At 51.8% G+C, this 15569-nt stretch overlaps 1 protein-coding gene across 2 annotated transcripts in view; it reads left to right on the top strand.

Moving 5' to 3' along the window:
- Positions 1–1164: 1164 nt before the first annotated feature.
- Positions 1165–15569, top strand: part of SHISA9 (shisa family member 9) — a 278951-nt gene continuing 264546 nt past the window's right edge. Inside the window, exons 1-2 of one of the 2 annotated variants that reach the window (XM_043560505.1) lie at positions 1165–1823; positions 14061–14188. In XM_043560505.1, coding sequence (XP_043416440.1) covers positions 1261–1823; positions 14061–14188 — 691 coding nt within the window. In that variant the 5' untranslated portion in view covers positions 1165–1260. The remainder of the gene's footprint in view (positions 1824–14060; positions 14189–15569) is intronic. The other variant, XM_043560507.1, reaches the window with a different exon arrangement.

The following is a 15569-nucleotide window of genomic DNA, read 5'->3' as shown; positions in this document are numbered from 1 at the left end:
CCCTCCTGTGGAACGCAGGGAACGCCGCGAGGTCATAGAGGGACAGAAGTGGCAGGTCCTGGGGCCTAGGAGAGTCCCAAGGAAAGACCTTCCAGGACGTGGGACGTGCCCCTGCCTGGTCTGCTCTCTCCCTACCCCCTGCGCTTCTTCGACTTCACTTCATCTCACGGCCTTCTCCCGGGGGTGCTGACCTCGGGGCCAGTGGCTTGCCACCCCGCCTTCCCAGCTGAGCCTTGGTCCTCGGCAAGTCCCAGGGAGTAGAACCATCCCGGATGCGCGCCTGGCTGGAGGGCGCATTCGGGGGAAAGGAAGGGCGAGGCGGCCCCGTGCACCAGGGAGGGGCGATCCTGATCAGTCTGTACCCTAGTCCGCCTTGGAGTGGAAGCCACTTAGTCTGTCCCTAACCCCTCCGAGTCCCCTCTTCCCTGGAGGGCAGATTGGAGCCGCAGCTCCTCCGCACGCACGCCTGAAAAAGCCACGGGCGGAGCCGCCTCTTCGCCCGGAACAGGTCTGAGCCGTGCCTCCCTCCCGGAGAGGGCGCGGGAGGTCCCGCAGCCATCCTCCACCTGCCGGGAAACCCGAGCGGTGCCTTCAGCCCCGGTGGCTGCCGAAGCTCCCTCCTCCCCGCCCGCCAGCCTAGCTCAGCTCCGCGCGCCCCCCAACTCGCTCCCGCCCCCCCCCCCCGCCCGCCCGAGTCACCTCTTCCGCGCCCCCGCCCCTCTCGAGCTCGCGCCCGTTCCACCCCCCCTTCCCTCCTCTGCCCGCCCTCCTTCCCCTCCCCCTCCCCCTCTCCTCCTGCCCTCCCTTCATTCCACAAGTGTTGCTTCGCTCTCTCCAGCGCACTTGGCGAGCTGGAGAGGTGAGAGGGATCCTGCGAGCCGGCGCAGGGCGGCGAGTCCGGAGCCGCCGGCCAAGGCGAGGCGCGGACAGACCGACGCTCCCCTGCTCTCCGGCCCCCGCCTCTCCCCGTAGCCGGCCGGACCTGCACCCCGCGCTTGCCCCCGCTCATCCTCCCCCCGCCCGGTCAGGCGCGCTCCTCCCCGGCCGGCCCCTCGGCGCGCGGCGCGCTGGAGGCGAACGCGGGCTGAGCCGAGCGCAGTGGCCGCCGACCACCGAGCGCCCCGCGCCGCTCCCTGCATGTGCGGCCCGCGGCGGCTCGCAGCCCCCGGCAGCAGCCTCGGCAGCTTCGGCCGCGCCTCGAGAGGCGGCTGCAGCGGCTCCAGCGGCGGCCGAGCGGCCGAGCCCGGGCTGGGAGACACGATGCGCCGCGTCCTCCGGCTGCTCCTCGGCTGCTTCCTCACCGAGCTGTGCGCCCGCGTGTGCCGGGCGCAGGAGCGAGCGGGGCACGGGCAGCTGGCGCAGCTGGGCGGCGTGGTAGTGCTGGCGGGGGGCAACCGGTCCGGGGCCGCCTCCGGAGAGGCCGGCGAGGGCGCGGGGGCCTCGGACGCGCCCCCGACCCGGGCGCCCACGCCGGACTTCTGCCGGGGCTACTTCGATGTCATGGGCCAGTGGGACCCGCCGTTCAACTGCAGCTCGGGCGACTTCATCTTCTGCTGCGGGACTTGTGGCTTCCGGTTCTGCTGCACATTTAAGAAGCGGCGACTGAACCAGAGCACCTGCACCAACTACGACACTCCGCTGTGGCTCAACACCGGCAAGCCCCCCGCACGCAAGGACGACCCCCTACACGACCCCACGAAGGACAAGACCAACCTGATCGTTTACATCATCTGCGGGGTAGTGGCCGTCATGGTGCTTGTAGGCATCTTCACCAAGCTGGGGCTGGAGAAAGCGCACCGGCCGCAAAGGGAGCACATGTCCAGGTGGGCTGCCTCCCCTCCCCCCGCCGCCTCCCCTGCAGGCGCCGCTCTCCCTCGTCTTCCCTCTCCACCTTTCCCTGGGCAATGGCGCTTCCCCCCCCCCCCCCCCCTCGCGTCTCCGCTGGGGGAGGTCGCCCGGGAAGCCAACTTCGGCTCCCCGCGCGGAGAGGGGGCGCTGGGCTCCGCACAGGTGTGGACTGGAGCGCGTGTGTGTTTGGGGGGGGGTCTCTGCACCCGTCACCCTCCCGCCGCCCCCTCCCGCCTAGGATTGAAGCGGGTCTGAGACACACACAGCCCGGGAGCCCGCGGCCCCGGAGTCTTGGGTTTTGGGGAGGGGTCTACCCCTCGGATTCCAGACGCTAGCTTCTAGGTAAACAGGGCAGGCGGGCCCGAAAGGGAAGGGGGGCGTGTGTGAGCCCGCGCGCGCGCGTGTGTGTGAGGGAGGGAAGGAGTGTGTGCCGCCTGCAACTCGTAAGGCTCGCGAAAAAGAGGCGAGGGAGGTGGAGAGAGAGAGGGGAGGGAGGGCGAGAACAAAAGCCTTGCCTGGAGCGGCCGCCTCTCTCTCCCTGAGCTGCCAGGTTCCCGGAATCGGGACCTCGGTTGCCTCCCGGCCACCCGCACCCCTCGCCCCTTTCCGCCGTCGCCACTTCTCCCTGCTGGGGGCCGGGGCCTCCGCCGCTCACTGCGCCCCTTGCAGGGGGTTGGCGCGGACTCCAAGGGCGGGAGCCCCCCTCCCGCCCCCCTGATTCGTCAACTTTCCTGGTTGCCTTATTCATTATGCAAGTCCCAGCGCCAGCAAGTCGCAGCAGATGGGAGAAGGCATTTGGGGATTAATGGAGCTATTTGCCTTTTGCTTTTTTTAAAAGTGTCTAAATTGATTCGCACAACCCAGTAACTTTGGAGGCCGAGAACGCAACCCCCAGGACTCAGCCCCCAGACCCGACGGAGGCCAGGGTTGGCGTGAGGTCTGGGCGGGCGGGGTTGGGGAGCGACTGGCGGTCTTGGAACGGCTGGATGGCTGGGCGCTAGCTAGCTCGATCTTCTTGCCGAGTGTAGGCAACGGGGGTCGCCATGGGTTCCCCCCCCCCCCACAGACACACACCCTCCCCACACCTCCGGCGGGGGCCCATGTGTGCTCGTGTGGATGCACGAGCTCCGTGCGCCTGCCTAAAAAATCTGAACAAAGAGACCCACCAAAAATAGGCGAAGGAACATTACCACCTCACTAGTAATTATTTTCTATTTATACGCAGAGTATCCGATGATTCTTTCTTTTTTTTCCCCAGAGGGGAGGGATTTGGGGCAAGAGGTGAGGAAGTTCCTCTTGGTTTGGGTCAGCAGGGAGGGGTGGGTGGATGTTGGGGTCTTGAAGCACAAAAGTAAGCCTCCAGGGGATTCAGGAAACCCTGACCCGCTGAGCGAGTAACACGCTGGCCCCGCCCACCTCCTGCACCCCCAAGAAGCCCTGTCGCCAGCCCCACAGGCCGGAGTTTCACTTCCCCGCAGTCCCCGCCAGTCCCTGTAGCTTCCCGGGGTCTGTGTTGAGGTGAAGGAAGAGTACCCAGGCAGGACTGCGGCAGGCGGCGGGTGTCGCCTTGGTCGGGAGAGAGTCCCCCAGGGATAGGTAGCCTGCCTTGCAGATTCGGGTTAATTCCTCTGCTGAAGTATCCACTGAGCCTTTCCCTTGCAAACCAGCGCTTACGGAAGCCCTCCTGGGTGTTTGGGTGGGGGGTGGAGGAGGGGAGGAAAGGCGGGAGAAGGGGAGGTGGGAGGGTGCCAGCGGAGCTAAGGGTGGGCGGCTCCCTTTGGCCTGCGGCGGGAGAAGGTGATGTGTGATCTTCAGGCTCCAGGCTCCGCGTGATCTGGGTATTCCTGTCGAGAGCGCTCCACCGCCGACCTGAGGGCCCAGGAGCGACTCCCATTCCTGTCCTGCCACCTTGCAGCTCTTGTCTGGAGAAAAAGAGTCCCCCCCCCCCCCCCCAGCTTGGTCAGTTGTGGCCACTTCTGCAGGGACCACTAAAGGGCTGCTTGGGGGTGGCATCGCTGGGCACCCAGTCCTCTGATAACAGAGCCTGGTCACAGGACTCTCCGGGTACACTTTGGAAATTCCAGAATGCAGTAGAAGTACATTCTCTTGAAGAGAAAGGATAGTTGATTTTTATTGGCAGTTTCCACCCTGTGGTTTTCAACCCCAGCTGCTGTTTAGGACCACCTGGAGTGCTTTAAAAAAAAAAAAATCGTGTTGCTAAGGGCCCCGCCCTCGACAATTTCCATCAGAATCTCTAGGGTTGCTGAGTCTGTGTACTTTTGTAAAGCTCTCTAGGTTTTCCAGCCTGTGGACAGTTACCATTACAGAAGATGAAGGAACATTTGCCAAGCACCGTATTAGGGGTGTGTGTGTGTGTGTGCACGTGCATGTGTGTGTAAACACGCCTTTAGTGTGCACAGCTGCCCTAGGAGACAAGTGCTGTCAATTCCCACTGATAGATGAGAAAATCACGGTTCAGGTTGGATGGCTTCTCCAAGGTCACACAGTTATAAAACTGCAGTCCCCAGGCCCCTGATTTCAACGGTGTTTTCAGTGCCAGTGAGCATTGGATGGGGTGGGGGTGGGGGCTTCCTAAAATGCACATTCTTGTGTTCTGTCCGGAAAGGTTCTGGGTCAGTAAAGGTCTGGGATGAGCCCCAGAAATCCGCATGTAACAGTCTCCCTGAATGGCTCTTCAAAAGTGGCCTTGACGTTCTTGAGGAAGACCGTTCTTGAGTTTGGGACTATTTTTTACATTCTTGGGAATGGATGCATTAATCCAAGGCCACTCCCTTATTTGCATTTGGTTGTGTGTTTTCAGCACGTATTTCTGCTTTGTGTATTTGTGGTGCTGGGGGCTGCCCCAAGGACCGTCCAAATGCATGTTGCACTGTGTGTGTGCAGTTGTTCGTTTCAAGTCCCGGCCACAGCCATGAGCTCATTGGGTTTTGCTTGTGGGGGCCAGGGGGTACCTGGGTGGGTGCATCCAGCCACCTGAGAGCTTCTGGGGGCAATTAACGTCTCACCCACAGCCTCTTAATTTATTTTGTCTTGGGCTGTGCGGGTCACCGAGATGAGGGGTTCATTCTCATTTCATCGGAAAGCACCCCTAGGTCACCAATTGCTCCTGGTGACCCGTGCGCTTGTGGTATCCCGGAAGAGGCCTCCGTGATGTCGGTTTTCAGACCCAGAGTCCTGGGCATGTTGGCTGCTCCCTTCTGGGCCGACTGGGACCTGATAACAGGAGAAAGTCGCTAACTCCAGGAGCTGTGGGGGTCTCACCCACGATATCAGAAGAGCTTCAGAGACCCTCATTCACCAGCCAGAGCAACATTAGATCCAGCCACTGTGGATCAGAACAAGTGACTGCAAACAGTGGCCGGCTCTGGTTACCCAACCATGCAGGCATGTTTTGTTTGGTCTGCAAGGTGTGGCTATTTATGTATTCTTATTTTTATTTTAAAGTTTCACTCTCTCTCTCTGTTGTTTTTTTTTTGTTTGTTTCTTTTACACGGTGAAACATTTTGCACATACAAAAGAAAAAACTTGAAACATAAAAATGTCTTTAGGGTTTGTCACTCCCGGTATGACTGCCATTTGGAGCCGGCTCATTCTCAGTAGTGGGGGGGGGGGCTGTTCTGTGCATCCGTAGGGGGTCTGGCAGCATGCTTCGACTCCACCCACTATGCCAATAGCACCCCCCTTACAACCCAGCTGTGACAGTTAAAAAAAAAATGTCCTCAGTCATAGCCACATGTCATCCGGGGGTAGAATCACCCCCAGTTGAGAGTTACTAATCCAGGCCACACAATTATTAGTATTTTGTCATGTTTGCTTTAGTACACACTCTGTATTTTCTTTTCCTCTGTCCCTTTCTCCCTCCCTTTCCTTTTCCTGTGTTTCTTGGCTGAAACATTAAAAACGAATTGCAGACATGGCACTTCATCCCTAAATACTTCAGCATGGATTGCCTAAGAACAAGGACATTCTCCCCCACGACACAGTCCTAGGATCACCCTCGAGAAGAAGGGCAGAAAGTCTGTCATACCATCAAGTAGCCAGTCAGGGTAACATTTTCCTGGTCGTACCAAAGATGTCCTCTGGAGCTTGAGGTTCCAAACTCGGATCCGGTCAAGGCTCACTGCATCTGGCTGTAAAATTTCATACATTGTGTCATACATTGTGTTTTAAAACCAACTTAGAACTAAGGAGATTTCACGTAGAAATCCCGATTCCTGACTTCTCTTGAGAAATCGGTAGTTTGGACAACACTGATGTGCATTTTCCCAGGGAAGCTGTTGGTTGCCACCCAGTGGTGAGTTCCCTCTTTAGGAAGCTCTCAGGTCGGCCTCTGTCTCCACCCCCACTCTGGAGTCCCTGGAGACTCAGTCGAGCCTACCTCAAGTCAGATGTCTGGAGATTCCAGCCAGCCTGGCCACTTAGGAGCTGTGTGACCTTGGGAATGTGACTTCACCTCTCTGAGTTTTAGATTCTTGTCTGTAGAATGAGACCCTGGTGATCCCTATGTCCCAGGCTTGTGCGAGGTTTCACTGAGACTGGACTTGGGAGGCCCTTAGCACAGGACCTCTTTATGGTCACTGCTCAGCAAGTTTTACCCCTTTGCCATCACCCATATTACTGGAATTTTCTACCCCTTAACTGCCAAAGGGGTAAATGTTGTAGTCTGAAACTCAGTACCTTGTCCTTGCCCTGTTCCATCTTTTAAGCTGTGTGGCATTGGTCCAGTCTCCTAACTCCTTCAGAGTTAAGCAGCAGAGGGGGACAGGTTCAGAATAGGAGAGAAGACCTGGGAATGGCCTCATGAAATGCCTTGCAAAGTGTTGGCCTGGGTGATATGAAAGAAGCCTTGTCCAGCCTGCTATTTCACCACGAACTTGTGTATAAGTGCTCATTTAATTCCAGGCCCTGCCCCAGTGAGGCAGGCCTTAGGACAGTGTGCCTCTGAAGAGGCACAGGTTGCTTTCCGTGAGGATGAACGAGGCCCTGGGGAGTGGAGGAGTCAGACTTCCAACCCAGACAGTCTGAGGCCAGGGCACAGGTCCCTGACCACTAGGCTGCACGGCCTTTGAGTGGACACGTGCTAGACTAACGTGCTCTCAGATCGCAAAGAAGTGCTTGCTGTTCTGCAAATGGCGACACGTGCAGGGGGGCCAGTTCAAGGACCCCCTGTAAGATCAAGACCAGGAGTGTTTCCTGCATCCGCCCCTGGCAGGGCCAGCGCCCTTGGAAGGAGCCGTTGATGAGAAGCGACCTTGGGGGCAGGAATGTGTGTTTGAAGCTCCATACGCTTCAGGCCAGTAGGGAACACATGTCATTATTTTGCCCACCTTCAAACAGAATCAGAAATCCAAGTGGCACATTGCACAGCACAGTGTCCCGGGTGCTTTTCAAACACGCTTCAGAAGAGCTGGAGTCCCTTTTAAAGAGGCGGCATCAACCGATAAACGTCTCCCCTCCTTTTGCCTTTTCTCTCTTCCCGCTGCCCCTTTTCCTTGCATGTCTGTGGTTACCCTCTGGCTTTGACCAGCTCCCCAGCTTGGAGAAACCCTTGCAGGCAAATCTTGTTGCCCATGGAGAAGAGTCTATAAATTCTTGCTCGTGGCAGGTTACTTCTCTTTGGGCGATGGAGTCCTTGCATTTTAGCAGTCACCTTCAGTGGGGTATATACTTGACCCAGTAAAAGGCACACATTTTAAGTTTAAGTGTGGTTTCAGGAGCTTTGCCTCTACCTGTGTAACCACCACTCCAGAAAGTCACCTCATGCCCACGGCCCTTGCGTTCTTGAAAAAGTAAAAGATGCTTCAGAGGAAATGTTCCGGAATCCTATTCAGGTGTTTAAATGTCAGAACATAGTTTAGACCTCGGGATTCCTGGGAGCTTTGAAGCCAGATGAGGAGGTTCTGAGCTCTGTTTGGAAATGTTGGGGTCTTTTATTTGCTCGCTGTGATTGGAAAGTGAAGGAACACCGTATTCTCTTTTTGTTCCTCAAAAATGCCAAGCTCATTGCTACCTTGGAACTGTCGCGTTGGCTTGGCTCGAATCCTCTGTCAGACCTCATGCGCTGGCTCCCTCGCCATTGAGGTCTCCGCTCTGGTGTCGCCTTCTCCGAGAAGCCGTCCCTGATGACCCTGACGACTCAGTTACCACTGCCCGCCCCCCTCTGGCTCATCGCCTGGTGTTTCTTGCTTCATTACAGCCTAAAATTAACTTATTAATTTCCTGGTTTGCTACTTGGTTATCTGTATCTTGCTTTACTGTCCAAAGTAAGGAGTGTGGGGACACCACATCTCTTCTGTTGTATCCTCAGTGCCTAGAACAGTATCTGCCACGGACAAAACCAGTATCCTGTTTCTGACATCATAATTTACAAAAGAAAGCATCTTGTCTTTTGTTCATTCATTCATTCACCCATTCATGTAATCATTTCATAGGTATTTATTGAGCACCTATGGCATACCTAGTACCGTTTTGAGAGCTATAAGAGAATAGTGACAATACAGATGCAATCCCTGCACTCAAAAGAGCTAACAGTCAAATGGCACGAGACAAGTAACACACGAGTACATCTAGAAAGAAATTGATGCTAAATTGAAACTTAGGAAATTGCCAATATTCAATCATCTATGACCGCAAAAATGGCAATGTTTCAAGGTAATTGTTCTGAACTGGGACAAGAGATAGCAAAGAAAAGTGCAGTTTCTTTAGTAAGGTACCTGTATTAGTTATGGTTCTCCAGAGAAACAAAACCTGTAGGAGATATATATATAGAGAGAGAGCAAGAGTGAGATACATGATGTGGACTTGCCATTAGGAAGTCTGAAATCTGCAGAGCTGACATCCCAGTTTGAGGGCTGTCAGGCAGGAAAATTTCCTTTTACTCAAGAGAGGGTGGGACTTTTGTCTCTGCATGCCTTCAACTGATTATATGAGGCCCACCCGAATGCTAGAGGGCAATGTACTCAGTCTGTTGAATGTCAGTGTTCATCTCATCCAAATGCACATTCTCAGATGCATCCACAATGACATTTGACCAAATATTTGGGCACCCTGTGCCATAGTCAAGTGGACACTTAAAAGCTACCATTATGGTTCTTTTAGGGACTTAGTACTCAGAGTATGTCCTGTGGAGCTGCCTCATTTTCGTGACCTGGGAGCTTGAGTGGAAGAATCTCATGCCCTGCCTCAGACTTACTGAAATAGAATCTACATTTTTAACAAGACCCCGAGGTAGCACGAATGCACATGGTTTGAGAAGCACCCAAACTATGTGCTGCAAATAGATGGCAAATCGTTGGGAATTTGGTTTATAGCACATAGTTGGTGATGTCCATTGTCTTATTTATGCAGCTTTTTGGACACGCATTTTAACATGTTTTTTGGTCTGTACCCTAATCCATACACATTTGTTGTACTAATAAGTACGTGCATGGACTGGTGAACAGTTGTTAGGTACATTATAAAGCACACCTAAAAACAAGTTTTAAGCTGAGCTGAAGGTGCAGTAAATTAATTAAGTCTGTTGGTAAGCATGATGACGTCATGCAATCATTAGCTAATGTCAAATCATGATGTTTGTTGAGGATGAAACTTACCATTAAACAGTCCACATTTTGAATATTTTTCATGAGAATTTTGACTATTTTTGGCTGACTTGGCTTTGATCTGAATAGAACATTGTTGTTTTTAACCTTGTAACAAGCTAGCTGTTGAAGAAAAGTGGAGAGGCAACGCAATTGTTTTCTTTTTATGTGTATATATAAAATTTACTGGTTTCCATACAATACCCAGTGCTCATCCCAACAGGTGCCCTCCTCAATGCCCATCACCCACAACGCGATTGTTTTCTTGTGCTTCCTCTATCAGAATTTTCTTCAGCCTGTGGTTTTGTTACGGTTGGGGGGGCGGTGGTGGTGGTGAAGCCATGCGCCTGCTCAGTGATGGTTAGCCTTGCTAAACTTAGATAATGTATCTGCCTATCCCCTTTAGGGGGGCACATAGCTGTAATATGGGCAATGCACCCCAGTCACCGTTCTTGGTCTGAGCTTCCTGATTCTCGCTGGCTGACGTGGGCATCTCAAGTGAGGGTGCCAGCATCCATACCCGTATTGCATTGATTCCTCGCTTGAACGACTAAAGACCATACACAGGAGTTCTTGGATTTCCTGTCCTTATGCCGAATCATTTTTTTTGTGGTGCATAAAGTGAGTGGACTCTACTTTGAAGGCTGCTTTTCCAGGATGTGGAGGCCTCTTAAGAACTCTCATCTCCATTGCGTGCCCTGGCTTTTGGGCTGGGTTTTCAGGAATTTCAGCACCCCAGAGAGGCCCAGGGAATGTGCACATAGCCGCGCTGACCGAGTTCGTGGTAGCTGTCCTGATAACTTACTTTGCTAACCTCTTGAAAGCCTGAATAACGTGGAATTCCGGGGGGGGGGGGGGGGACTCCTTAGAGGAACTGGTGAAAGCTATGGCTCCTTGCTTGAGAAAAATGCACAAACAAAATTTCCATTCAATTCCCGAGGGGTCCAGGGACCCCCTGAAGTTCATGATGAAGATCCTGTTGAGAAGTGAAAAAGGCATATCAGGTTTGGAGTGCCTCCTTTACCTCAAACCTTCTGTTTCCTGCAGCCTCCTTGAGTTTCAGACTCTGCTTACAGCACAGAGTGAGGAAGGAGGCTGAACTCTAATTTCAGAGACACTCGGGTTTGTATCTCAGTCCCTGCAGTGATGCGCCGGGTGAACTTGAACAGTTTTTTTTTGCTCCATAAAATGGGTAGGATAATCCTCACCTTGAAAGCTTCCTTCCTTATTGCCTATCCTCCAGCTTCATTGGCCTTTTGGCTTGTACTTCAAGTATATGAACTCTTTACTGCCCCAGGGCCTTTGCATTTGCTGCTCCAGCTGCCAGGAAGTTTCTTTCCATCACCTTTACACGACCAACTCTTTCTTACAGTTCAAGGCTCACCTCAAATGTCAACTCCTCAGGAAAGCTTTTCCTGGTCACCTTATCTCTCTCTCCCTCCCTCTCCCTCTCTCTTTCTCTCTCTCTCTCTCTCTCTGTAGAATTTTAGAAAAGTGTACAATTCAGTGGTTTTTGACATATTCATAAATTGAAGCAACTATCACTCCTGTCTGATCCCAGAACATTTTCATGGTTGAAAGTCCGTATTCATTCCAGAGCCGCTCCTCAGTCCTCCCTATCTCCAGCCCCTGGCCACCACTGGTCTCCTTTTTATCTCTATGGATTAACCCTTTCTGAACACTTAATGGAAATAGAATCACGTACCCCGTGGCTTTTTGGGTCCTTTGCAAGGAGCTTCAAGTTTCCAGGTTCCATCCATGTTGTAGAGGTGTCAATGTTTCCTTCCTTTTTGTGGCTGAATCATACTCCACTGCATATAACACCTTCTGTGTGTCCATTCATCAGCTGATTTGGGTTGTGTTTCCACTTTGGGGCTGTTGCAAATAAGGCTGCCATGTGTCAGTGTCACTTGACCATGTTATACTTTTTATTTATTTATTTTTTTTTAATTTTTAATTTTTTTTAATGTTTATTTATTTTTGAGACACAGAGAGAGACAGAGCATGAATGGGGGAGGGGCAGAGAGAGAGGGAGACACAGAATCCAAAGCAGGCTCCAGGCTCTGAGCCGTCAGCACAGAGCCCGACGCGGGGCTCGAACCCACGGACCGCGAGATCATGACCCGAGCCGAAGTCAGACGCCTAACCGACTGAGCCACCCAGGCGCCCCACGTGTTATACTTTTTAAAAATTTATTTAACACGCATATATTTTTTTTATCCTGTCCCCTAGAATACAAGCTTTGGTAAGACAGTGATCTTGTGCATCCTGCACACTGGCTGTGTTCCCAGAGCTCTGACTAGTGCCTGGCACATAGTAGGCAATGGATATTTGTTGAGTGAATGAGTGAATGATTGGGAGCTGTCGTTACTGTCTTGCGTCTTGGCACGCTCAGTCTTTTCCTCTAATGCGCGAGGGACTCTTGCTGTGTCCCCTGTAGTTCACATCTGACACTTCTTACCCGCTGTGGTTTTTGGGCCATTGTCTCCTTGCCCCCTGAGCAACCACTCAGTCCCCGAGCTTGGGGTCTCCGTGAGCCTAACACAGGCTCAGACTTGGATGTGCACCTGAAAACACAGGTGGCTGCCCCTGGAGTTTCTGAGTCAGTAGGTCTGGGTGGACCCGAAAATTTGCCTTTTAACGTGCTCCCAGGTGATGCTGGTGCCGCTCGTTGGCAGACATTGTTTGAGAATCGATGCTTATATGGGGTGGTGGGGGTGGGGGGTAAATTTCAGCCGGCAGGCTGACCTCTCGCAAACAGCTCTCCTTCCGTCTCTGTCTCCCTCGATGTGGACTCAGAGGGTTCTGGTTGGTTAGGAGCATCTGGATGTATCCTAAACCATGGCAGTATGACTTGTGGGTGTGTACCCTGAGAAGCTCTCCCTGGTCCAAGAGGAGGCGTGAATGAGGGTGCCTATGGCTGTGTTGTGTTCAGAGGCAGGGAGGTGCTGAGCGTCTCGGTGCCCATAATTAGGGAAATATTAGGGAAATGGCTAAGCAGGGCTGATACTCGTCTGCTTCTCCATGAAACCACTGGGGAAAGGAGATTCACACTTAGCATCTTGGCTAGCTCTCCTGTTGCGCAAAGAGGAAGAAGCAGAATTAGGTTTGTAGTCAAAACACGGCTCGTGTCAGAGATGCATACCTGTGCAGTTATACCCACAATAGTACGTATCGTTCAAGGATAATCCTGTCTCAGGAATGACCTGGTGGAGCGTAGGCCGAGAGGCAGATGTGGGGTGGTGAGGTCTGACCTTAGATGTGGTATCTGCTTGGCACTTACCTCTGTTCTGCTCTCTGTGCAAACGCTGAGCGGCTTTACTAAGGTTACATCTAACTGTGAAGGTCACCGTTCTGGGTGAACGGCGTACCCCCACCCCATAACAAAAGCTTTTTTAAAGTCCTGGTCTTGTGGTCCTCAGAATGTGACATTATTGAGGAATGGGATTTTGCACATGTAATGACTTGAGATGAGCTTATCCTGGAGGAGGGTGCGCCCCAACCCAGTACGACTGGTGTCCTTAAAAGCAGGTCTTCACGGGAAGACAGAGCCTCATGAGACACACGGGGCAAAGACGGAGGAAGAGCCTGGGGATGAGGCAGCTGCGAGCTAGCAGATGCCAGAGATTTCCACCAGAAATCCACTGGAAGCCAGGAGGAGGCAAGGGAGGAGTCTCCTAATATTCTGATTTTGGACTTCTGGCCTCCAGAACTGTGAGAGAGTACATTTGTGTGGTTTGGGGCCACTTAGTGTGGGGCACTTTGTTACGGCAGCTGGGAGAAACTCACATCGTCACTTAACACCTCTCAACTGGTTTTCTTATTTGTCAAAGACAGCCGAAAGAATACTGACCCTTGGATGAGTGTCAAGGAGGCGAAACATGATGGTAAAACACAGTTGGTGACTCAGGTTGTAAGCTTGCCCTATGTCCCAGCTACTGATTAAGAGGGGCACCCACATTGGGGGGTATGGATGGATCGTGCCAAATCCTCCCTAACTACAGGAAACCCAATGCACTCAGCGTACAGAGCTGTGAAAACGGACTCTTGTTCAAAGACCCGTGCAACGGGCTGTGTGACTTTCAGCAGGTTAATTCACTTCTCTGAGCCTTTGTCCGCTCATCTGCAAAGGAGTAATAAACCTCATAAGGTGTTTGTAAGCCCCTTAGTTAAGGCTTAATGTGATTCACACGGTGCCCCACTTGTGTTAAGCACCCTATAAATGTTATTTGTGGCTAATAGTGGACCACTGATGTACGTGGGGTGTGGTATCAGGTGTCAGCTATGAGGGGGGCTAGGTTTATGGGGTGCAGACGCATTACATATATTCGTCATTCAATCCTCTCCACAGCTCTCTGCAAGGTAGGTGATATTGCTAATTACACATCTCTTGTGGGGAACGCGTGTCCTGTTTTGCATGAAGTCCTTATGTAATCTGTAATTGCAGTGATCTTCTTAACTTCCTGATGTCTTTTTCTCCCTCCCACCTCTAACGAGCATGGCAGCTCCGTGGAGTAAGGGGCCTCGTCCTCCTAAGTACAGTGCTCAGAACACAACAGGTGCCAGTCATTGCGTTTGGAATAAACAGATTTCACTTCTTTCTCCTTTCAGGGCCCTTGCAGATGTCATGAGACCACAGGGCCACTGCAACACCGACCCCATGGAGAGGGACCTCAACATTGTGGTTCATGTCCAGCATTATGAAAACATGGATACCAGAACTCCCATAAATAATCTTCGTAAGTATAGCTGTGTGGTCCGTTTCCAGCCCCACGTGGTGACCCAGGCAGTGGTCACGTGTCCAGATTGCATGGGATGTGTTTGGATTCATTAAGAGCTTTTCTGTTTGTTGCCTAGTTGCAAGTTTTCTTCCATCTCTCCGGATGAAGGTAGCTAGCTGTGTTCGGCATCATCCGATTTCACTTGGTTGGTGTTTCTGTTACAGATTGATCCATTCGGTTGGCTTCTGATGGTTGGTTCTTCCGTTAACTAATGGCCCTCTTGGTTGGTTCATCATGGGGACTTAGTTAACCAATGGGTTACTTGGTTGTTTCATTTTACGTAATCTGTTTGGCATTAACCCATTTTATTCGTTCATCTTGATCGGAAAATCGTTTAACCAGTGGTCCATTGGCATATTCGCTTCCTGAGGTGGACCAGTTGTGACCTTTAGGCTTCATGCTGTTTTCAGTGAACGGATAGTAGTTCAGAAGAATTTGATCTCTTTTTCATAAAAAGGAGAGTTTCATAAAAATAATTGCAAACTACTCTGAGTATGTACACACGGACATACATGTGCCTTTGTGTGTGTGGGGTCTTGACTTGTGGTTATGTTGCTTTGGGGTGCTTATTCCTTGCTATTATGTTTTCAAGTTACCCCCCACATGAAAGTAATGTGGAGGGCTTCGTTTAAAATAACACAAGCCAGACAGTTTAAAGGATGTATTTAGTGGTGGCTGGAGGTTCTTAAAAACACGGCACATTTTGTAGTCTGGGTCGCTTTTGCTGAAGCCCCGTTACAAAAGTTGCATTGGTAGCTTATTTGCTGAATCACCATTTTGGACTGTTTGGCTACAAATTTTTATGCTTGGTGGGTAGAGGAATAAATCTGCGGTATGTGACACAGGTGATGTAGTTTCTCTGATTTTGCATTGTGATAATTTTTCATAGGCTTGAAAATGTTGCCACATAGTTATCAAATCAACGTTTACATGGTTCCGAAAAGGGCTACCAAATAGAATGTCTTAGGTTTCGCTGTATTCAATGATTTGGCATTATTTATTTATGAATCGGGTCATAGAACGGCGTGAGAAATGGCCACATTTTAGAGCGAAATACATCAGCAGTTAGAAGTTTTATGACCAAACCACACAGCCCTGAAAGATACGGTAAATTGCACCAACTCGGAAATGGCAGTTGCTGAGTTCCATTCTGTCTCTGATGGAAATGAGCACATTCCCTTTCAGGTGTCACTGGGAAAGAAGCAGAACCTAGTTGTATGTGGGTCCCAGACGTCACACGTGAGAGAGTGTGGTTACGGAGTAGACAAAGGTGAAATGGTGTGGAGTCCGTGGCTCTCCAAGGGGAGTTAACAAGTTTCTCATGTGAAGTTGTAAGTTC

This window comes from Prionailurus bengalensis, chromosome E3, assembly GCF_016509475.1.
Source record: "Prionailurus bengalensis isolate Pbe53 chromosome E3, Fcat_Pben_1.1_paternal_pri, whole genome shotgun sequence".
In the NCBI taxonomy this organism is placed as follows: domain Eukaryota; kingdom Metazoa; phylum Chordata; class Mammalia; order Carnivora; family Felidae; genus Prionailurus; species Prionailurus bengalensis.
Note: the sequence above shows the minus strand (reverse complement) of the source record. Positions and strands in the feature narration are given on the sequence as shown.